A 23,693-nucleotide genomic window follows, 5' to 3' on the forward strand; every position below is an offset into this window, starting at 1 on the left:
ATTTTAAATAGGTTGAAGGGATTTAATTCTTTACAATAATCATATTACCAGGCACAGTAAGATGGAAGTAACTACATATTTCATATTAGAAACGTGTTTTATAATAGAACTGTACCAAGAGTAATATCCAGTGATACAAGCTAGTTAGTTTTTTGCCACTTTTTTCACTTTTTAAACAGAACACAATGAGCCATTTATGTTTATGTTATTCATTCAAATTAACAGTACAAGACAAGATCATTTTTTGATTTGTCTTCATGCACTAACTGGCCCCTTTATTAGGTACACCTATTCAACTGCTCGTCGATGTAAATCAGCGAATCACTTGGTCACAACTAAATGCATTTAGGCATGTAGACATGGTCAAGTCTGTCTGGTGCAGTTCAAACCGAGCATCAGAATAGGGAAGTAGGTGATTTAAGTGACTTTAAACTTGGAATAGTTGTTGGTGCCAGACGGGCTGGTCTGAGTATTTCAGAAACTGCTGATCTACTGGGATTTTTACGCACAACCATCTCTAGTGTTTACAGAGAATGGTCCGAAAAAGCGAAAAATCCAGCGAGCGGCTGTTCTGTGAGTGCAAATGACTTGTTTATGCCAGAGGTGAGAGGAGAATGGCCAGACTGGTTCCACCTGATAGAAAGGCAACTTTAACTCAAATATCTACTCGTTACAACAAAGGTATGCAGAAGAGCATCTCTAAAGATTGGAGAAACGTTGTCTGGTCTTGATTTCTGCTGTGACATTTGTATATTAGGGTCAGAATTTGACATCAACAGCATGAAAGCATGGATCCATCCTGCCTTGCATCAACAGTTCTGGCAGGTGGTGGTGGTGTAGGGGGATTTTCTTGGCACACTTTGGGCCCATTGGTACCAATTAAGCATTATCAACACCACAGTCTAAGCGAGGATTGTTGCTGACCATGTCCATCCCTTTATGACCACAGTATACCCCTCTTTCAACAGGAAAATGCGCCATGTCATAAAGCGTGAATCATCACAGACTGGTTTCTTGAGCATGACAATGAGTTTACTGTACTCAAATGTTCTACACAGTCACCAGCTCTCAATCAAATAGAGCACCTTTAGGATGTGGTAGAACGAGAGATTTGCATTATGGATGTGAAGCCGACAAATCTGCAACAACTGTGTGACGCTATAATGTCAATATGAACCAAAATTTAATCTATACCATGATTACAGAAGTTGTGTAGGCAAAACGGGGTCCAACCAGGTACTAGTAAGGTGTACCTAATAAAGTGGCTGGTGAGTGTATGATGCACAAAAAATATAATATTTAAAAATAGAAACATTAATCCAAAATGTTTTCAAAAAATGTTGTTCCTTTAGTGCTGTTTTAATTTTATTTATTGCTCTATTAATTATGTTATTATTATTATTATTATTATTATTATTATTATTATTTTATTATTATTATTTTGTTTAGATTTTTTTCATAATTTTAAAATTAAAACACCAATATGAAAACTATGGCCTTGATGTACAGTTATAAACATTAATAATGACATTTGCTATTTATTACATTAAACTGATTCGTTATTGGTGATTTTAACAATTAAGCTTCATTAAGTGATCTTTAGATGATTTTTTTTTTGCGTATTTTGAAAATAAAAGTTAAGAATGTTCACAATTACTAGTGAATTGATTGTAAATATCCACTTTTGGTTGACCTGTGTTAAGTGTTTCTAGTCCCATTTTCTTTTCTGTACAATTCGTCCCTTAATCGATATTCTACCAACATGTGGCTCTTCCCTATTGTCATTTCCATACAAAATAGCTAATGTGTGACAAATATTGGCTCATTTTAATTTGTGTCCAACAAAAGCATCTGCATTCGTGACATTTCTGCTCTATTCTGCCCTTTTAGCAGAGGCAACAGCCATTGTCTTCCATGGTATTTAAAGCCAGTTTATAAATTAGATTCCACATATTTGGGGTGTTTTGTGTGTGTGTGTGTGTGTGTGTGTGTGTGTGTGTGTGTGTGTGTGTGTGTGTGTGTGTGTGTGTGTGTGTGTGTGTGTGTGTGTCTGTGTGTGTGTGTGTGTGTGTGTGTGTCTGTGTGTGTGTGGGTGTGTGTCTGTGTGTCTGTGTGTGTGTGTAACATATTTTGATTGATGTGACTTAGAATAAGGTTCATAAATTGGAATGTTTGCCCTGGTCTAACCAAAAATTGCACCTCTTTGAAAGAGTCCTATAGCAAATTCACAAGTTATGATTTATTGATATTATGTTATGAATCTGGATGCAGAAGTTGTTTTTTTCTGAGCAGTGGAGTAGACACTAGGTCATCTCTGTTATGACTCTGGGCCTTCTGCCAGGCCTGTAATACTGTCTTATGAAAGCACAGACTGTTACTGCTTTGTGAGTCAGCATACAGGGCTCTGCAGCAGTAATGACCTCCTAAATTATTTCATGAATACTTCGTAACGAGACAGACCCAAGCTGCTGCTATAGACAAAAGATACTTAATGTGATGGTGGCATGTGTGTTCCTATATGTAAGGCTGGGACTCAACTAATGGGACTCAAAGTATTTGATAAAGTAGGTTGAAGGAAATGTCCTTCATTTGAGTGTTTGCATAAACAGATGGAAGTAAACACTCTTTAGTTATTAATAGCCACTCACTGATAAATAAAATAGTTTTTTTTACTTTCTCTCTGAGGTTGTGTGACCTTTTAGTTTTATGTCTTCATCTGAATACACACTGGTTAGTATCAAATGTATAATATTTTTTTCTGCATCATGCAATCAGTTTTTTTTAACAATATCTGAAACGATACCACATATATTATTGTCAGAATAATTTATAATAACCTTGCTATCCTATATTGTTTCATTCAACAAAGAAACAAATTAATAAATACATATTTTTTGTCAAGATTATATTTAACTTTGGCCCCATTTAAACTTGGTTTTATCATGCGATTGTTACCGTTCACAAGTGGTCAGCTGAGACACTGCCATTTCCACCTGATACTAACATGCTTCTAAATGCATCTCTTGTTCTTGTTTGCTGCTAATTTTATGAAGACCCTTGCCTCTTCTTTCCTCATTCTATACATTCTCTACATCAGGAATTCTCAGGGTGATGCACAAGTATTATTGAATGAACAAACAAACCATGTTAGGCATGTTTACAAGTGTTTGAAAGAAAGAGAATGAAAAGGATGTGGACTATAACTGTTTTTGATTATTCCCAATGTGTTTCAAGAGTTCACACTTCGCTGATGATTGATAATAAAGCGTGTTTGGCATGCTGTCCCGGGAGAGAGTCTTGAGCTCAGAATATACTTGAGCCTGGGGCTCCCTCCCATTTGAGGACAAGAGGGGAGTTTGAGCTCAGGTACAGTAGGTCTTGAGAACTGCCCTGCTTGTGAGCATGTTGAGATATAAGATTTTCTCTTATGATGCCACTTTGGATTAGTCAATTTACTTATAATGTATGTCTTTGGACGGTGGGAGGAAACCAGTGAAGCAGGGAAAAGCCTACATGAGCACAGGGAGAACATGCAAACTCCGCACAGAATTGCAGACTGGCCCGTTAAGGGCTCGAACCAGTGGCGTTCTTGCTGTCAGGCAACAGTGATAACCACTGGGCCGCCGTGTCCCGTGTCGCCCTGTCAGGAGAAGTGGAAGGGGGTTTCTTCAAGACGAAGCTGACTGAAGTAGAAAACTCGTTATTTATAGTGAGTTAGTTTTCATCTGATTGGCTCAATATGTAAAGCTGATGTGGGACCAGCCGTGATCAATCAAAAGCACATGATCCTCTCAAAATTAGTTTATAAATAAACTGCATTTAAATGAATGAATGAATGAATGAATGAATGAATAAATGAATGAATGAATGAATGAATGAATGAATGAATGAATGAATGAATGAATGAATGAATGAATGAATGAATGAATGAATGAATGAATGAATGAGTTTATTTATTTAATAGGGACAATGCACAAAAATTACATTAACCTTAAAGAGGAAAGATGCATGGTGCCAGGTTGTGGCAGGATTGCTATTTTCTACCCGCAGTCCCTGGACAGGTAGAAATTAAAACAAAAAAATATTAAATTAATTAAAGTCAGATTAAAACATACAGGCATCATCATGTATAAACTAAAACACTGAAAAATAAAAAAACACCTCACTCAATGTATGCAAATTTGATTTGACGAAAAAAAAACCTTCTAGTCAGGCGTGAAAACATCTTATAATTTGTACATGTGAGAAATTTCTGCTGGGAGAAAATTCCATAGATTTGTGGCAGTCAGCTTTGAGGTGCATTAGTATCACCTGTTTTGTTTGAGATTTAACAAAAACTTGATATCACTAATTAAATTTTTCAGACCATGTTTAACATCAATACCAATAGATTTCAGCAATGACTAATGAAAAAAGCTAGCCTTTGAATATACTCAAAGAAATCTTATAAAACTGTTAGCCCGTGCTTTAAGTGATAAAATACTATAAGTCTTGGTGAACCGAAAATCATACCTTTCTAGTATCTGATATGAAAATTAACATATTGAAAACATATTTGTCTCAAGGTATACCAGGTTTGTCATCTTTGTGCATTGGTAGTGATTTTCTTGTCGATCGAACAATAACATATTTTTCTCTGTCTGTTGTAGATTGTGGTGGAAGAATTCCTGGAGGACATTAACAACATGCTGAACTCTGGTGAAGTACCGAACCTCTTTGAGAAGGATGAGTTAAAACAGGTGCTGGCTGCCATTAGCCCCAAGGCCAAAGAAGCTGGCTTCTCTGAGGGAAACAGGGATGAGGTACATGGTACAACCTGTAACCATTCAATCTTGCAACATAACAAATGCATCTCAGTGCAAAACATCACTATAAAGTACAGTTGAAGGCTAAAACACGATTCCTCCTGTGAAATTTTTATTCTTTTTTATAAATGTTTCCCAAGTGCTGCTTTAATGTTTGGCTGGTCAACTGCATGGTATGGAAACCTTATATACCTGCTAGATGAACCTGTCTCATACAGCTGCCTTTGCACGGCTCAAAGACACTTTGTAGAGTGCAATTTAACACAACTGCCTCTAGGAGTCGCCAATGGAAATAAAACAGATACCTACAAAAAATGTGCGTACGCCAGCCATGAAGCTGGCGTGGAGCTGCGCACATTCCCACGTTCATTTCATCGTTAGTAAATCCAAATGTGAGCGATTCTGAGCGTGAAACCTGGCGTACGCAAAGTTTTTGTGCGTACGCAGCGTTGATACATGAGGCCCCTGGTGTCTTGTTATTTATCGTTGATGCTGTGTGGTATGTTGGATGTATTCTATGTTGTTTTATCTGTTGCTGTCTATTTTTTGATAATTTGCTTTTAGATTTATACAGCAAAATAGTCAAAAATTGTTGTTTTATTGCGGTTTATAAATAAATAAACTAAACTAAACTTACCTGGTCAGGTTTGGTTAATTTCGTCAAGTCATTGGACAACTCTGGTTTATTCTGTTGCCAAAAATGAGTAAAAATTTTAAGGGGGTTAATAATAATACTAAAAAAAAAAATAAATAAAATAAAATATATATACAAATATAAATGCTTTTATTCCAGTTAAATTATAAGAAATTAAATTCTCCAGAAGTAAAATTAAATAATAGTAAATACTGTCAAAATGTTTTTGCTCTGTTAAACATTTATTAATTTTACTTCGGTTTAGTCTCTATTTCAGAGGTCACCACAGCAGAATGAACCGCCAACTATTCCAGCATATGTTTTAATCAGTGGATGCCCTTCCAGCTGCAACCCAGTATTTGGAAACATCCATAAAAAGTCATTTACACACACACACACACACACACACACACACACACACACACACACACACACACACACACACTTATACACTACGGTCAATTTAGTTAAATCAATTCACCTATACATCATGTCTATGGGCCGGGGGGAGAAACCTGAGCTCCCGGAGGAAACCTCCATAAACACAGGGAGAACAGACAAACTCCACACAGACAACTGTCTTAGCCAGAACTCGAACCTGCAACCTTCTTGCTGTGAGGTGACAGTGCTAACCACTGAGCCACTGTACGCTGTTAAACATTACTTTTTTGAAATTTCCCAGAAGGGCTAATCATTTAGCTTTCAACTGTATTTTATCTACTCTATGATTTTCTTCAGATGCCAGTTGTCTCATGTCTGTTTGTGTCTTTTCGTGTCAAGGTTTTCCAGTTCTTTATCTCTCGTGTGCGTGAGAAGCTGCACATAGTGTTGTGTATGAGCCCTGTTGGAGACTCCTTCCGCTCACGATGCCGCATGTTCCCATCTCTAGTAAACTGCTGCACCATCGACTGGTTTGTACAGGTCAGACTTCCTCTTCATTTCTCATTTTTGTAAAATTAATTAAAAACTATCCCACTGATTTGCCGCACCTGAACACTCATGTGCCTATCAAACATATCCAGCCGCCATATGCATTTGAATAGTGCTTTACTATGCATATTTTTGTGAATAATAATTAGTAATAAGTCATATGTTGTGCTTCTGCACATTTAAATGAAGTCATTGTTATTCTTTATGGAACACGCGTTTCATCTTTTTCAGAGAGAGGAAACGTGTGCACTGAAAGCGGTGACAGTGATTTAATTTAAATGTAAACAGGCACAGCACGTAACGGCTTATTACAGATTGTGCCTTGTTAAAAAAATCAGTGCCATTTACACAGAACAGGTGGTGCGCAGAGTTTTAAACAGCCTGCAAAATGGGCAGTAGTGTCATGCAAATAGTATTTGTCACAAATTTGCTTGATTTGTTTAATGTTTATAGTGAACTTTGTACTAAAACAACAACAGACGGCATAACAAAACTGGCACAGTCAGTGGGCACAAATAATTTTTTGTATGTTTCTCTATAAGCAATGAGAAAGAAAATAGAAATCCTGGCAGCCACCTGAATTGTGTCATGCATGAAATCAAGAAGCCAAAATATGAAAAGAAATCAAGAAGCCAAAACAGTAAATCCAGTATTTAATGTCAAATGATGGTTCAGAATTCGATTAAAAAATTAATAAATCACAACTATTATTTTAACAGTAGCCACAATTATGCATATTAAACCTATTAATCTAAGTGAAATTATTTGCCTTAAAGGGCCTTTGTGTGAACCCAGCATTAGGTCATTTTAAAATGTTATTTTAAAAGAGCAGCATTCAGCATTAGCTGTAAAGGTTTGAAATGAAACGATTACCACACAAACTGCATTGCAGAAGAATACACAAATGTGTCTTCAAATCATCCCAACTACTTAAGGGGCACGCCAGCATTGTGGATCTATTTCTAGAGCCAATCTGTTTAGGATTGACTACCCAAGTCCCTAATATACATTTTAAAGAGACACTTATGCCACACAGGCAGTCGTACACCCTGATGATAAGGAGCAGCTATCATTCAAGCTCAATACTCATGCTCAACTTCTTTTTGTCATGTATTTCACTCACTGTAATTTCATCGTTTCAGTTTTCTATTTTCGCAGAAATCATAGCTGGGGACAAAGGTTTTTTTCAGTAGCTGATTTGGTCAAAGTCTAAAGACGTATCAGTGTGATTTTATCCTCTTCAGGTCCTGAGAGAGACGGAGAGGAATTTGTTAAAATAAGACAATGAAACAGACAAATGAAATACTAATAAAATTAACTGCATTGTCTAAAGTAACATTTCTAAGAGATCATTTACAACATTCATTTAGTTTTGATCTTACTATTGCTTATAAATGTGCTAATATAGAGCAGTTATATTGTTGGTTATATGGATGGATAAAGAAAAATGTGTTCTATTATAGTATGCTTTGTTAAATATTATCTTCATTATGACATTTCATCTTCATTATACCCTTTAAAAGCTATATTTGATGGTAGTAAAACGTAACTACCAGCACGGTGGCTCAGTTGATAGCACTGTCGCCCCACAGAAAGAAGGTCGCTGGTTAGAGTTCCGGCTGGGCCACGCATTTCCGTGTGGAGTGTTTGCATGGGTTTCCCACAATTCAAAAGACATGCGCTGTAAGAGAATTGAATAAAACTAAATTGGTTGTAGTGTATAAGTGTGTGTGTAAGTGTGAAAGTATGTGTTTCTCAGTACTGGGTTGCAGCTGGAAGAGCATCCGCTTCATAAAACATAGGCATAGTTGACGCATTCCTCTGTGTCGACCTCTGAAACAGAGACTAAGGCAAAGGAAAATGAACGAACTAATGAATGAATGAATGAATGAATAAATGAATGATTGATCAAGTATGGAAAAAAATATTATAAAGTCATAAAAGGTGCAGTAGGTGATTGTCTTCAGACACATTTTTTGTTGTGCTGGTTAAAAGTCTCTTTACAAGGCCTGTCAATAACTATGCCAGACAAAGTGCGTGTCTCCATAGAGTTTTCTAGCTGGTGAATGACATGATCTACTGGTATATATGGTTGACTATCGTCAACAGATCGTTATCTATTCAGTGCGCATTTGCCCGTTCATGACTTAAGAAGGCGTGGCTTTGGACGGCAGGGGAGGGATCAGGGCCGCAGTGAGACTCCTTTTCAGCCCTGGAGTTTCAAGCATTAGACCGGCACACCTCAGTTCACGACTGACTATATTAAAATAAGGTCATTTCCAATAAGTTTCTAATTACACTATCACGTCTTTTTCAAGAAAACAGCTGCTTTAGAACTTCAAATGTTAAACAACCTTAAATTTTTATATGTTTTAAAAATAAAAATGAAATAAAAATAAAAAATTACTAAGGTGTTGATCGAACACGGATCGACAGCGTCATAATGCAACGTGCTGACCACTGGACCACAATGGTGCTGTTACTCTTGTGTGGCCGGAATGATAGTTACATCATCATTACTCTGCAGGCTGCATTTTGCTTATGGGGCATAGAGACAATAAATAAGAAGAGCGGAGCTGCGGCAAAATAATGAATAAAAAGAGTGAGGCTATGGTCAAATAAATAAATAAATGAAAAAAAGTGCGACTGCTGAGAGTGCAAGCAGCTAGAAACACCGGCCCTCGTGGCCAAAAAACGGACCGGCCCACCGGGAACTCTCCCAGTCCTCCCGATTGGCCAATCCGGGCCTGGGAGGGATGTAAATTTTTAAAGCTATTATGCTAACGTTAGCAGTCTGGCAGATCACCTACTGCATCTTTAAGTTAAACATAAGTATTTAAAAAAAAAAAAAAACTGGCTATATAGATATAAATTGCATGGGTATAAATTTGTCTAAATTTGATTTAATTTAACATTTTGATATTGGAACACTTTTTAGTGCTTTTCAAGTACTGGTACTTTACTAATAGTTATTTTAATTACTTATTTTTTTAAAGAATATATATATATATATATATATATATATATATATATATATATATATATATATATATATATATATATATATATTTTTTTTTTTTTTTTTTTTTTTTAATCTTTTAAAATAATCATCATATATCAATCATTTTTCTTTACTAGTTTAAAAGGAGGATACCCAGCAAGCATTTTTTGTTTTTAAAAGATGTCTAATAGATGTATAATAGACATATAAACGTAGTTGTCTTGGCTAAAACAAGGCTAAATTTGGGCTGTCAGTGAAAATCTAATAGACATCTAAAATAGACCCAAACTAGACTAGTTGTCAAATAAACAGAAATGAATGACTACACAGTATAAAGTCTGTCTAATCTGTCTATTTGACGAGTAATCTAGTTTTGGGTTATTCTTAGATGTCTATTACATTTTCACTGACAGCTAAACTTTTGCCTTGTTTTAGTCAAGCCGTCTACGTTTAGTTGTCTATTAGACATCTATTACACACAAAATTGTTTGCTGGGTGTTGTGGATTTTTTTAAAGTCTTTGTTTGTTGTGTGCTCCTGTGGGCAATAATAAAAGTCCTCTGCCTGCCTTTCACTGTAGACTTTGCTATTTTATAATATTTAAAAGACAATCTCTCCCTTTGCATTGAACTAAAGTTAAAAGCTGAAATTGTATTACCATATTCCATATTTATTATTGTTCAGTTATTTTAGTAAATCAAGCTTAGCTTAACAAAACAATTGGACAGCTAGAGAATATAAAATATGTGTCTCAATCATTCAATCAATTTTAGCCTTCGTTCATTTGTTTCATTCTGTTATCTAATGAGGTGCACACTGACTGACCTCTGTGAGCTGTCGGGTAGAACAAGGGGTTTTGCTAATTACCATAAAATGTGTGTATGTGTGTGTTGCATTTAGAGTGTGTGTTTTCTTAGTTGTGTTGTCTGTTACAGTGTTATGTTTAGGTCTGATGTATGGATCTGCTCTGGCCAACTGCAGCTGCTCATTAGCGTTAAACAGTGAGCCAGTATGTCTGTTCATCCTGCTTTTATTTGCTTGGTTCCATCAGCGCATGTTGTTTATTTGTGCAGACAAACACACACTTCCAACCGCCCCACATATTTCAAGGTGACCGCTTTTGTTCTTGCTGAATGAATGTAAGAATAGTCTATTACAATATCTTATGCATAACCTGCATGCTATTTTTGTACATGGTTTGTGGAAGGTGATATGTTAAATAAAAAGTTGCAAAATTGAATTATTATAAAAAAAAAAAATAAATTTAAAAATCTCTTATTCATATTAAAATATTAATATTAATATTAATTGAAATGCTTTATTTTTATGGTTCGTTTGTTGCATTACATCTGCATGTCAACTAATTCTCTTAAGATTATAAGTAGACTGTTAGGTTGGGGTTAGCATTAGTGTAAGTTGAGATGTGCTTAAAAAGTTTTTCCAGAGTTAGTTAAATGTCTGATGAAAGAGCAGTATCAACAAATATTAAGCAGACAGTCTACCAATACTCGGATGGACCATCAAAATAAAGTGTTCCCAATTTTAACCTTTGTATTGTTCAAATTGACTACTCTTTCATTATTGCAACTGAAGGAGGCTTTAACTGAGCTTGAAATCCCAATGCAGATTTGTTTACAATGATCGTAAATCAGGCAAGGGTCAACAGCAGGAGCAATCTGGTACATATAGATCAGGGGTGGCCAATCCTGTTCCTGGAGATCTACCTTCCTGCGGATTTCAGTTGCAACCCTTATCAAACACACCTGTCTGTAATTATCAAGTGGATTTCAGGTCCTAATTAATTGGTTCAGGTGGGTTTGATCAGGGTAGGAGCTAAACTGTACAGGAAGGTAGATTTCCAGGAACAGGATTGAGCACCCCTGATTTAGATAATCCAGAAATCATCATCGATAAACAGGCAAGTAGCCAAAACCGGAGAAAGGTAAGATAAACTAGGAACAAGGCTAGGAATAGATAACGTTCGAGGTTACAGAAGTAACCCTTCGTTCCCCGAGGAGGGGAACGGAAGTGCCATAGAGTGGATTGATTGAAATCCACGAAATGGGAGGAGTCGGTTCAGAAGCCGCTTGTCTGAAAGAGTATTGAACGGGCCAATAGCCCCTTTCACACATACAGACCTTTCCGGAAAATTGCTGGCAAGTTGTAACATTACCGGCAATTTGCCGGAATGCTGCGCTGTGTGAATGCAGAAGGAAGATTCCCGTAATAAGCGCGTGCACGTCTAGAACGTGCTGACGTGAGACGTCTGCTTTAGCCAATCACAACAGTCAGACGCATTTACGTCCGCGCGGTTTGTGAGGATAAAAGCCTTTGAATATTTTTCCAGACACATTTAGCTGCTAGAAGTTAGTCAGATCACGTTTATATGTTCTTCTTAATGCCAACTGTGTAAATAATCATCGATGAGATGCTTATGATAAGCCGTTGTTTGTTTACCTTCAAGCTTTGCGTGTGCCTGTGGAACAGCCTGTGAGCGCCGGCACACCACATATTATGAACATCTCGACATGAGAAAGTGATCCTGCGAAAGTTGTTCACAATATTGATCATCCACAGAGTTTGTAATTTAGTCAAATGTTTACAAATACAAGCACAGCCGTTTAAAGCTCATTTGTGGTGAATGATGTCAGAATTTACCGGTATTTTGGAATGGATGTGTGAATGCTCTTTTCCGGAAAATTTCCGTAACGTCCTCGCCTGTGTGAACAGCGCTTTTTTCAATATACCGGTAAAGTCTTTCCGGAAATTTTCCGGATATTTACCGGTATCACTGTGTGAAAGGGGCTAATGAAAGCAATGAATTGGCAGCGTAAGCTTGCACAGGTGTACTTCATTGCCAATTATCCCAGCATATAAGCACACCTGGAGCGAGCAAACGCCATCCTTTTAAGCTGAAGAGACTTTCAAACAGCTAAGGGACAGTCATTATGGCGACGGAGTATGGCACTTCCGTTCCCCTACCTCGGGGAACGAAGGGTTACTTCTGTAACCTCGAACGTTCCCCTTCGGTTGGGGAACTTCAGTGCCATAGAGTGGATTGATTGAAATCCACGAAATGGGAGGAGTATGGAAAGCGCCATAATGACTGCACCTTACCAACGCCCCGGATGAGGGGATAGTCAAGCAAGCGTGACGCACCCACATCATGGGAGGCGCGGTCCTCCAACGTGTCCCTGGCCCTAATTTATCCTACTTCAACAGAAGTCTTACGGATTTAGATATATTTTTTGGGAAGTCGTGAGCATCTAGATAATTCTAGGAAAATACGACAGTACGTTGGGAAGCGTGCAATCCCGATAGGGAGGACGCTGCGGAGGCCATTCATTACCCAAGGGGGGATAGATGGCAGAATTACTTATGGACTAGCCCTAAAAAAGGGGGAGTACACATAGCAAAAGAGTGGTTAGCGGAGAGGGAAGACACGGGTCCGCCCAGGGGGGGGACTTAACCGTGGCGGAATAAGCATATGGGATCGCCTAGTGGGGATCACGCATAGCAGGCAACTTTACCCAAAACGCGGGCTGACCAGCGGGCAGACCTACAACGTAGTGGGCCAGCAAGTGACTCCTCCGCTGAGTCAGTGCTGGGGGCCACGGAGGAATCTGCAGGGCTCACCTGACGGGGAACTTTACTGACAGATAAAAAGGCGCACGTACCTCCGTGTTAGGGAGAATGGCGCAGCAAGCGTGTTTCAACACCCTACCGAATTGTTTCCTCAATCACCAAGGGTTACCTAATACCCTTGAGGAAACCGGCTCCACTCGCAGATTGTAAAACCTTGCAAATGTGTTGGGTGTCACCCAGCCCGCAGCTCTACAGATGTCTGTTAGAGAGGCGCCGCGTGCGCGCGCTCGAGAGGATGCGAAGCTCCGAGTGGAGTGCGCACGCACTCTCGGGGGACGCGGCTCACCTCGGCTCTGATAGCGAAAGAAAGGCATCCACAATCTAGTGGGAACTTATTTCTGTACGGCACTTCCCTGCTGCCGACCGCCATAACAGACGAAGAGCTGCTCAGATGATCTAAACTCTGAGTGCGGTCCGGATAATACGCAAAACGCGAACTGGACAATAAAGAAGGGCTGGGTCTGCCTCCTCCGAGAACAGCGCTTGCAGGCTCACTACCTCGTATTAAAACAGAGTGGTAGGAACCTTGGACACATATCGCGGGCGGGGTCTCAGGACGTGAGAGAAAGCCAGCCCAATTACAGGCACGAGTCACTGACCGAAAAATGCCTCCGGGTCCCCGACCCTCTTATCGATATCAACGCGACCAGCAGAGCTGTCTTCAGGGTCAGAAAGATACTGAGTCGAGGATCGAAGGGATCTGACGCGGCTTGTGTAGCGAGGGCGAGATCCTAGGAGGGCATGAGAGGGGGCGGGGTGGATTAATTCGCTTAGCGCCCATGAGGAACCGGATGATGAGGTTATGCGTTCCCACGGTGCTGCCAGCCACCGCGTCATGAGAGCGGAGATGGCAGCCACGTAACCTTGAGTGTGGAGGGCGACAGCCTGCTCTCCAGCTTCTCTCGGCGTAAAGAAAGCACAACGCTGATCTGGCAAATTACGGGGGTCTTCTCTGCGAGAGACGCACCATTCAGTGAATAGACTCCACTTCAGGGCATAGGCGCGCTCAGGGAGGGGGCTCTAGCCCGAGTGACGGTATTAGCCACCGCAATCGGAGGTTACCTAAGTCTTCCTCGCGTCTAAGGACCTCCAAAGATCGGCGAGGGTGCCAGATGGTGCCCTGTCCCTGAGAGAGTAGGTGCTCTCTCGAAGGGACTGCCAGGGGAGGGCTATCGCGAGGGAGAGCTCTGACATCCAAGTCCGGTTGAGCCAGAGGGGCGCAACCAGCAACCTGTTCGTCGTCCTCCCTGACCTTGCACAGTAACTGCGCGAGCAGGCTCACTGGGGGAAACGCGTATTTGCGCATGCCCCGAGGCCAGCTGTAAGCCAGTGCATTCGTGCCGAGAGCACTCGGTCAGGGAAAGAACAACTGGCAGTAAGCGATCTCGGGGGAAGCAACAGATCGATCTGAGAATGGAGTCTCCATTCTCTAGAACCTAAGGCTGCCGTGAGAGCGCATCGGCTGCACGGTTGATCTTGCCTGAATATGAATGGCGTGCAGCGATTTCAGCCGCGGATGACTCCAGAGGAGCAGACGGCGGGCGAGCTGAGACATGCGGCGAGAGCGCATACCCCCCATACGGCTGATATACGCCACCGCCGCCGTACTGTCCGTTCTGACCAGCACGTGTTGCTGCTCCAGCACCGGAAAAAAACGGTGGAGAGCGAGGAACACTGCCAACAGCTCCAGGCGATATGCCAATGCAACTGGGTACCTTTCCACAGGTCCGCAGCCGCATGCCCGCAACGCACAGCCCCCCAGCCCGTGTTGGAAGCGTCTGCTGAAACGACAACAAGACTGGACGCCTGTTCTAGAGACACCCAGGCCTGTAGGAACAAGGGGTCGCTCCAAGGGCTGAGGGTGCGGCGACACAGCGCAGTAACAGAGACTCGGTGTGCGCGCGCGTGCCATGCGCGTCTGGGGACTCGATCGTGAAGACAGTGCTGAAGTGGTCTCATATAGAGTAATCCGAGCGGCATGAAGCGGCTGCGGATGCCATATGCCCAAGGAGCCTCTGAAATAGTTTCAGTGGGACCACTATTTTATTGTCGAGCTCTCTCAGACAGTACAGCATCAGCTGAGCGCGCTCTCCGGAGAGGCGCGCTGCCATGGTGACTGAGTCCAGCTCCAGCCCGAGAGAAGAGATCCTCTGCACGGGGGCGAGTTTGCTCTTTTCTCGGTTGACCTGAAACCCCAACAGGTGGAAGTGCCGGAGCACTTCGTCTCTGTGCATAATCAATTGCTCCGAGAGAGGGCAAAAATCAGCCAGTCGTCAAGAAATTAAGTATGCAGATGCCCGCGAGCCGAAGGGGCGCTAAGGCACCCTCCGCGGGCTTGGTGAGGACCCGCGGAGACAGCCCGAAGGGGAGGGCTTTGTATTGCCAAGCTCGACCTTTAAACGCAAACCGCAGAAACTGACGGTGGCGAGGAAGAGTGGAGACATGGAAATACGCGTCCATCAGGTCTAATGCTGCAGACCAACCCAGAGGACGAACGCACCGGAGGATGCGCTTCTGCGTGAGCATTCTAAACGGCAGCTTGTGCAGACAGCGGTTCAAAACGCTCAGATCTAGGATTGGCTGTGACCCACCGCTCTTTTTGGGCACGATGAAGTGTGGGCTGTATAACCCGCTCTCCATCTCGGCTGGAGGGAGCGGCTCGATTGCATTCTTCGCCAGGAGGACAGCAATCTCCTCTCGCAAGACAGAGGCGGACAGGGGGCTGACCCTGGTGAATACACACCCGTGACTTGGGGGGCCGTTTCGCGAACTGAATCGCATAGCCGAGTCTGATTGTGCGTATGAGCCACCGCGAAGAGCTGGCCCGCGCTAACCAGGCAGGCAGAGCTCTCGCTAATGGACTCATCGCTACAATCGCTGACGTACCAGCAGTGGGGCAGCGCGGAGTGAGTGTGCTGATCCGGGAAGCGCGCGGGTCCCACGGAAAAGCTGGAGGTGAGATATTTGCTCTCACTCCGCACCCGAGCTCCGGAGGGGAGGCTCGAGGGGTGGGAGAAAGGAGACCGTCCTCCCAGCGATCGTGAGCCACTGGCGAAACGCACCGAATCTGCAAGCTAGAAAGCATAGCGTCCCAGACTGGCAGATTTCGGGCTGTCACATCCGGGGAAGTGGAAAAGTGCCCTTTCATAATGTTTTCATGGCAGTAAAAAAGTGCTGTTGGAAATGGGGCCCCGCCCTCCAGCGGGGAAAGAGCAAGTTCCCTCTTCTCCAGATGGCCTGTCCCAGGGATGCTTCGCGGTCCATTGCCAGACTTAGCGGCGTTCTGGGCAGGGGGGCTGCCTGCTTCCGAGGTGCCCGACGCGCTCGCTTCGCCAGAGGCGTGTGCGGGGGTGGAGCAGCTCTCGTAGGCGGGCGCCTTCGGCGAGGAGCAGGTATGAATGGCACGGCGGGCGGAGCGGGCTACGGACCGCCGATAAGACATCACCCATCAACTGCTCTCTCACCGCCTTGAATTCCTGGGTGAATTCACAGACAGTGTCGCCGAACATGGCTTGGGATATGGGGAAAGTCAAGAAAGCGGACTTTGTCGACTTCGCGCATATCAGCCAGGGGTGGCGCTCCTGGATCACTAATGTGGACATCGTCCTCCCCAACGCACACGCAGCGGACTCAGTAGTCCGAAGAGCTAAGTCGGCGGCGGTGCGAAGCTCGTAAGCCTGGGTTGGACCCACCCTCGTGCAGCTCGGCCAGCGCCTGAGCTTGGTAGCGCTGGTAGGTGGCTATCGCATGCAAGGCGGAAGCAGCCTGGCCCGCAGCTATGTAAGCTCTAGCTCCGAGGGAGGCAGATAACTTACAGGCTTTGGATGGGAGACGAGGCGGACCCCGCCAAGAAGAGGCGCCGCGCGGATTGACCGCCATCGCGCACTCATCCTGAGGAATCGCCACACACCCCCTGGCTGTTCCACCGTCAAGAGTGGTGAGGGTGGAGGGACACGCAGCACGAGCAAAAAAAAAGTGCTTTTCAAGACCGTGTGAGCCTACTGTGCACCTCCGGGAAGAAGGGAACGCCCCTCTAGTCGGTCCGGCCGCGGAGCTGGGGGATAAACCATCTCCAATCCACGGCCGAAGCAGCCCGGGAAAGCACGGCTAACATGTCCGTTTCAGGATCCGTAGTGACAGCGCTCACCAGCCCGAAGGGGGCAAGGGGGTCTGGATCATCATCGGACAATGAAAGCCCACCCTCCGATGCCGCGGTGGACGTCTGGTCTCCGGTGTCATCGGGCGTAAGGGCTACCATCTGTTAGACGGATCGCTTCCCCCGCCCGAAGCTTGGATGGAGTGCTTAGAGAAGCGGGAGGTCCGCGGGCCCGTGGGCGACGGATTATCTCTCGCTGAAACCCTCAGATCTGCCCGAGTGCCCGCTGCAGAGCAGGGGACAACTGGGGTTGTTCGCCCTTTTGCAAAGGCTAGCTGCGATCTTTACTGCGCAACAGTCATGGCATCGCAATGACGACATGAACTGCCCGCGAGCAGCGCATTAACATGCTGGACCCCCCAGGCATATAACGCAGTGCCCGTGCCCATCATCCGAGGACAGGAAACCACCGCATCCAGAAACGCACAGTTTCTGGATGAAATTCTGTGAAATTTGCAACTTTATACGCACCGCTCTGGAGGACCGGACCCAAAGAACGCCAGGCAAGGGAGAAACCCAGCTCGACCGTCTGCCACTGCGTGTACACACTCTGGACCGGGAGAATGCTCTCGTTCGCTCAGAATCACTGGTCACAGCAGGAGGAACCCTCATCGACTCGATCAGAAAGTCTCTGAAGCGAAAAGGATGGCGTTTGCTCGCTCCAGGTGTGCTTATATGCTGGGATAATTGGCAATGAAGTACACATGTGCAAGCTTACGCTGCCAATTCATTGCTTTCATTGGCCCGTTCAATACTCTTTCAGACAAGCGGCTTCTGAACCGAATCCTCCCATTTCGTGGATTTCAATCAATCCACTCTATGGCACTGAAGTTCCCCTACCGAAGGGGAACTTAAAACACTAGATTCAAAGAACATGGCTAAACAAGGAAATGGAAATGCTACGTAAAGTTACAGGTTCTTTTTAACTAAGAAAACAAACAAACAACACTCAGCAATGTGTGTGAGCAAATGTGGTGTATAAATAGTCTGTGTAATGAATCCTTGAGCAGCTTCAGCTGTGAGTGTTTGCAATCAGACGAGATTAGGAACCGGTGTGTGTGCATGGTGCATGCTGTGATTTTTAGTGCATTTGTAGTTCTCCAGTGATCCGCAGTGGCTGGTGACCGTAACAGTTATGGTCGTAGCTGTTTTTGCCCCATTGACTTTTATTATAACCACATTTTTGTAATTCTTAATCATGCATTCTTAATTAATGGCAGTTTTCCCTGTTATAGGAAGAGGTAAAATATGTAATTTTTACTGTTACATTTACATTTACATTTAGTCATTTAGCAGACGCTTTTATCCAAAGCGACTTACAAATGAGGACAAGGAAGCAATTTACACAGCCAAGAGCAACAATGAATAAGTGCTATAGGCAAGTTTCAGGTCTGTAAAGTCTAAGAAGGGAAGTATTAGTATTTTTTTTTTTTTGGTACAGTTAGTGTGATATTCAGCGAGGCAATTGCAGATTAGGAGGTGTAGTGGAGACTAAATAGTTGAGTTTTTAGTCGTTAGTCGTTAGTAGTCAGTGCGGCAAGAACAGTCTCAAACTTAATAAAAGGGTAGTAAGTTTGTCCAGAGTGAATTGAGTTTTTGAAGGTTTTCAAAGCATTGTGTTAACACAAATGATGTGTTAAAATAAGATTTTTCATCAAAAATGATTTCATTTGCTGAAACACAGAGAAAGTTGTGTACAAATTAAGACTCAAAATCACTCCAGAGTGGATGACAACATCCTCAACAGCACACAAGGGTTAAATAAAAAAATACTTTCAGTATTATGCTAATGATAAACAATTGATATGTGCTTTTTACTATGTGTTGTGTTTGTTACATTGCAGTCATTTTCTGTTTCTTGGGTTTATTTTTCAGTGGCCCCGTGAAGCTCTGCTATCTGTGTCTCAGACCTTCTTCCAGAATGTGGAGTTTGGCAGTGAGGAGATGAAGCAGTGCTTTTCAGAGATGTGTGTGGAGATTCATGTTAGTGTGACTGACATGGCTGAGCGTTTTTACTCAGAACTAAGGAGACACTACTACACCACACCGACCTCCTATTTGGAGCTCATTAACCTGTACCTGGGCATGCTGGGAGAAAAGAGACAACAGCTGCAGGCGGTGAGGATGAGTGATGGATAATGCATTAGTCTCTTATGTTGTTACACCGTTACTTAAAGGGGCTTTATGTAGAAATGTTCTTGTATTAGCTGTTATTAATGGACAAATTGTGAACCGCTTGCAATACAACTTTAGAAACGAGACCTCCTTTTTTCAGTATAACAAACAAGTTTTTAAGATTTCTGTATTCCCCAAACTATTTAGATAAGACTTGGTTTTGAACGAACTGCCCAGAGATGTTGCAAATGTTGGCGCTGAGTTAATAGATTTTCCTTGAAAGGGACTTTGATCCCATTGTATCTCTTGTATGTGTGCATTAGTGCAAATTGGAAGGCTGCAGTTCACTAAAGGCTGATTTATACTTCTGCGTCAAACGCCGGCGTATGCTACGGCGCTGATGCATAGCCCTTCGCCGTGGCCGTCAGCGTCGCTGACGTCCACCTTTCAAAAAATGTAACTACACGTGGCAACGACGCGTAGCGCAAGCTCTGTGATTGGTCGGCTTGGTAGCGCTGACGAGTCTGGGCGGGACCGAGAGCCGCGTGAATGGTGTGAGCCTGATGGAGCGATTGTTTACATCACACATCACACATGTTGTGTGTGAATGCAGACCAACAGAGACACTGCGTAGAAGTATAAATGCACAACTACACACGTTGCATGCGTCGTGGGTTACGCCGGTCACTTGATGCAGAAGTATAAACCAAGCTTAAATGGCCACCAGTGTTTTAGACCAGCACCATATTAACCAACACAGGGTCATTCTGAAAACATAGCCGTATACAGTATACTTTTCTGGAGATCGCGAATTATGTAGCCAAAGTACGTATGGCTGCATTTCTACATTAAATGAATTCTATGGGATGGTATAACGCTGTTCCTTTTCGCGCTTACCAGCTGACCGATTACCTTAGTGTGCATGGCTTTCCTGTTGTTACCAGTTTGTCCAGTTAGCTCACCATGTACATCGGTGAACTTGACACACAGAGAAGAGTTGACTACCACAAAGGGGTTTGAGTCTGGTGAAGAATGGTTCCAATTTGTGCTTTTGAAAACACTATTGGTTGGGTTTAGGGAAGGAGGACAATGGGTCAGTTGATCAGACAGTCAGTCATTCAGTCAGCCGACAGTGGCCTCTGGTGGATTTACACGAGAAAAGGTGGCACTTGCGAGAGAAATATGAGCTCTCAAAACGCGTACACATCGGTGTGGTGGATTCGTGAAAACAAAAAATGCAAAAAAAAAAGAAAAAAAAAAAAAACCTCCCAGGACGTATTTGGTGCTCCCTAGAATTTAATATAGTGGTACGTTTTCAGAATGAGCCTGGGTTTCAACTGAATTTTTATAATAAAATTAAATTTAAAAAGTTGAATATTGAAATAATGAATGTCAATAATTTTTTTTGTTAGATAAAAGCATCTATATTAAAATAAGCAATTTTGCTTAAGCAAGACTTGGAAATGCAATGTGCTTTGATCTACACAGGCACGAGACCGCATCAAAAATGGTCTAACTAAATTGCTGGAGACAAATGAGCTGGTTGATAAGATGAAGCAAGACCTCTCGGCTCTGGAGCCAGTGCTTGCGCAGAAATCAATCGATGTCAGTGCTCTTATGGAGAAACTTGCCGTGGACCAAGAAAACGCGGATCAGGTGTGTACTATTAAAAATACAACCGCTCCCTTTTTTTTTTTTTTACAGGAACTTCCAAACTTAGAGTTGTCTTTTTCATGCATGGCTTGTTTGGAGGGATTGTCTGGTGCATTTAATTCCTTAGTTTGGTCTATTTAGTTTTGAACATGGAACTCGCACTCTGAAATGCAATTCAAGAGTTCACACTTAGATAATGCTTGATAATATTAGCAGGTTTAACATGCTGTGCTGGAAGAGAACCTTGAGCTCAGGTCTCCCGTCTGGTCGAAAAGCATGTAAGGTACAAGATCAGGTAGTTCTTGAGGACTCCCCCTGGAAAAGGAGGAAAGGGGGGAGATGGGGTGAATGGGTGTATTCTTCGGAAAACAAAGATAAGGGAGTTATTTTAGACAGGCTATTTATAGTGGGTTTGGATTAATCCGATTGGCTTACTTATGATTATGGATGCAAGACCAGCTGTGATTAATCATATCACGTGCTCCTCTTGAAATTAGTTTGTGAAACTTAACAAAAAAAAAAAGGGATCTGACTAAAAATTGACCTATTAAAATTAAATTTGTAGTGGCTTATGGTTCATATGAGGTGAGAAAGCAATGAAACCCAACAGACCAGTGAACCAAGTGTAATCATAATTCATAACGGGAATTGCACAACATAAAAAGCAGCAGAGTCTGATTCTGTGAGTGAACATATTAGTTATCATAGTTGAAGTCTCTTCTTCATAATATGTTGTATAATTGCTTTTCTCTTTGCACTTCAAGAACATTGTCCTCACAAGTCCGTACTTCCCACTTAGTTATGAATACTGTATACCTAAATAAATATAATAAATAATATTCATATATGTATATGACACAACAAGCAAATAAAGCCACACAAACAGAGGCACTCTGAACAATAAGAGGACAGTGAAATAAGTGCCAAAACAAAATTTCAGTTTTGTTCTTGATTATACAAAATCTCCTGCCCATTAGCATTTGCTCTTGTTGACCTCTTGATGTGTAGGTGCGTAGGGTTGTGAAAGAGGATGAAGCTTTGGCTAAGGTAAAGGCAGAAGAGACTCAAGCCATTGCAGATGATGCACAGCGTGACTTGGATGAGGCTCTGCCTGCACTCGACAGCGCCAATAAGGCCCTCAATGCCCTTGACAAAGCTGACATTTCAGAAATGCGCGTCTTTACCAAACCACCAGACCTCGTGATGACTGTGATGGAAGCTGTGTGCATCCTGCTCAGCAACAAGTGAGTATTATCTTTGTTATATTATAATTGCAGTGCCACCCAGAAATGACTCCAGAATCCTATTTTTCATTATATGACTGAAAGAATGTTTTATTCCGCAGAATTAAAACATCAATAATGCCCCTCTCTAAATGTTATTAAAGATCCTATAAAGGACTTTGAAATGTGGATGTTTTACGTAATCTCAAATGAACAATTTAGAGAGGGTAAGACAAAGTGTAGCTCCTCCCTTTAAAAAAAAACAGCCAATAGCAGTTTGTTTTTTATCACAGTTCTGCCAGTGGAAGTGGTTGAGATTAAGCGCATCAAATGAAGAGCAAATGAGAAGTGTCTTGAAGATACTAGAGAGCATTTGATTAGTCAAGAGGTGACGGCGGAAATTTACATTCTACAAACATTATATGTTTATATCAGTTTTTATTTTCTAAACGTGAATTTTTTCACTGTTTTGTAGCACACTAGCTTATAGATATCCTTAAAACTAACAGACTGAAACTAACCTTAAAACTAACAGACTTTTAAAGGGATAGCTCACACAAAATTTTATATTGAGTCATGTGGTAAATGTTTTTGATGTGTTTATCTCAACAGCAAATTATTGCATTGAAACAATGCCTAGAAACAATTAATAAACTTGTAATTGTATGGTTGAAAATTTCCAGAACAGTCACAGTTAACAGATTAACTGTCATTATGAGATAAATATTTAACTCCACACTATAGCTATTATTTGATTTGCAGTTTTAAGGGCATTATCTTCTATATTTTATTAATCTCTATTCACCAAAAGCTGCATGTTTTTTTTTTTTCCTGTGCAAAGTGAATTATTTGTTATTAGAGTTTTCTGAATGTACAGTCCTCCTCAGGAATGTTCTTAAATAATACCTTGATTTTCAATTTGTTTTTTACCAAAACTTACCATAAATGCTCAAAACACTTGCACTATATGCATTATTATTTGATAATTGTTCATCATTGTACGTCAAAAAAATACATTATACTTGTTACACAAGCATTATATATAAATAGACACATATTATTCCTGCTCCCAAAATATCATTATCACTAGTCCATGTTGACAACCTCACTGTGTTTTTGTGAAATATATGATATTGGTCATTGATGAATGATCAGTTGAGCCATGTTCAAATGCATTGTAAATATTTATAAATGTCACAGTTTGTGTAGGGAAAAGGAGCGAGGACTCAGGTGCAGCAAATAATGGGTATTTATTAATAAAAATAAAAGGCAAATAAAAGGGGGAAAACATTAACAAAACACACAAACAAACTTCACTGGGCTGACTGGTAGGGATCAGGGCTGGACAGACAGACAGGGCTACAAACGACTGGCACAGGACAGCAGACATGAGGAGAATATAAGCAGAAATAAGTTAACAAGCAAACAGATGAACGTAATGAACTAATAATGGGTTAAGAAGGAGGGTGGGACTAGACAATAGACCGGGGATCACATGACACAAAGAGACAACACAAGCCATGCGCTCACAT

At 42.0% G+C, this 23,693-nt stretch overlaps 1 protein-coding gene across 1 annotated transcript in view; it reads left to right on the forward strand.

Annotated features, from left to right (window-relative positions):
- The window catches only part of dnah6 (dynein, axonemal, heavy chain 6), a 203,204-nt gene that overhangs the window by 85,571 nt on the left and 93,940 nt on the right, over positions 1-23,693 (forward strand). Inside the window, exons 49-53 of the mRNA XM_087237125.1 lie at positions 4,650-4,802; positions 6,220-6,360; positions 19,046-19,288; positions 20,774-20,941; positions 21,947-22,182. Of these exons, the coding sequence (XP_087093251.1) occupies positions 4,650-4,802; positions 6,220-6,360; positions 19,046-19,288; positions 20,774-20,941; positions 21,947-22,182 (941 nt within the window). The remainder of the gene's footprint in view (positions 1-4,649; positions 4,803-6,219; positions 6,361-19,045; positions 19,289-20,773; positions 20,942-21,946; positions 22,183-23,693) is intronic.

Source organism: Danio rerio, chromosome 1, assembly GCF_052040795.2.
Source record: "Danio rerio strain M-AB ecotype USA chromosome 1, GRCz13ab, whole genome shotgun sequence".
NCBI lineage: Eukaryota > Metazoa > Chordata > Actinopteri > Cypriniformes > Danionidae > Danio > Danio rerio.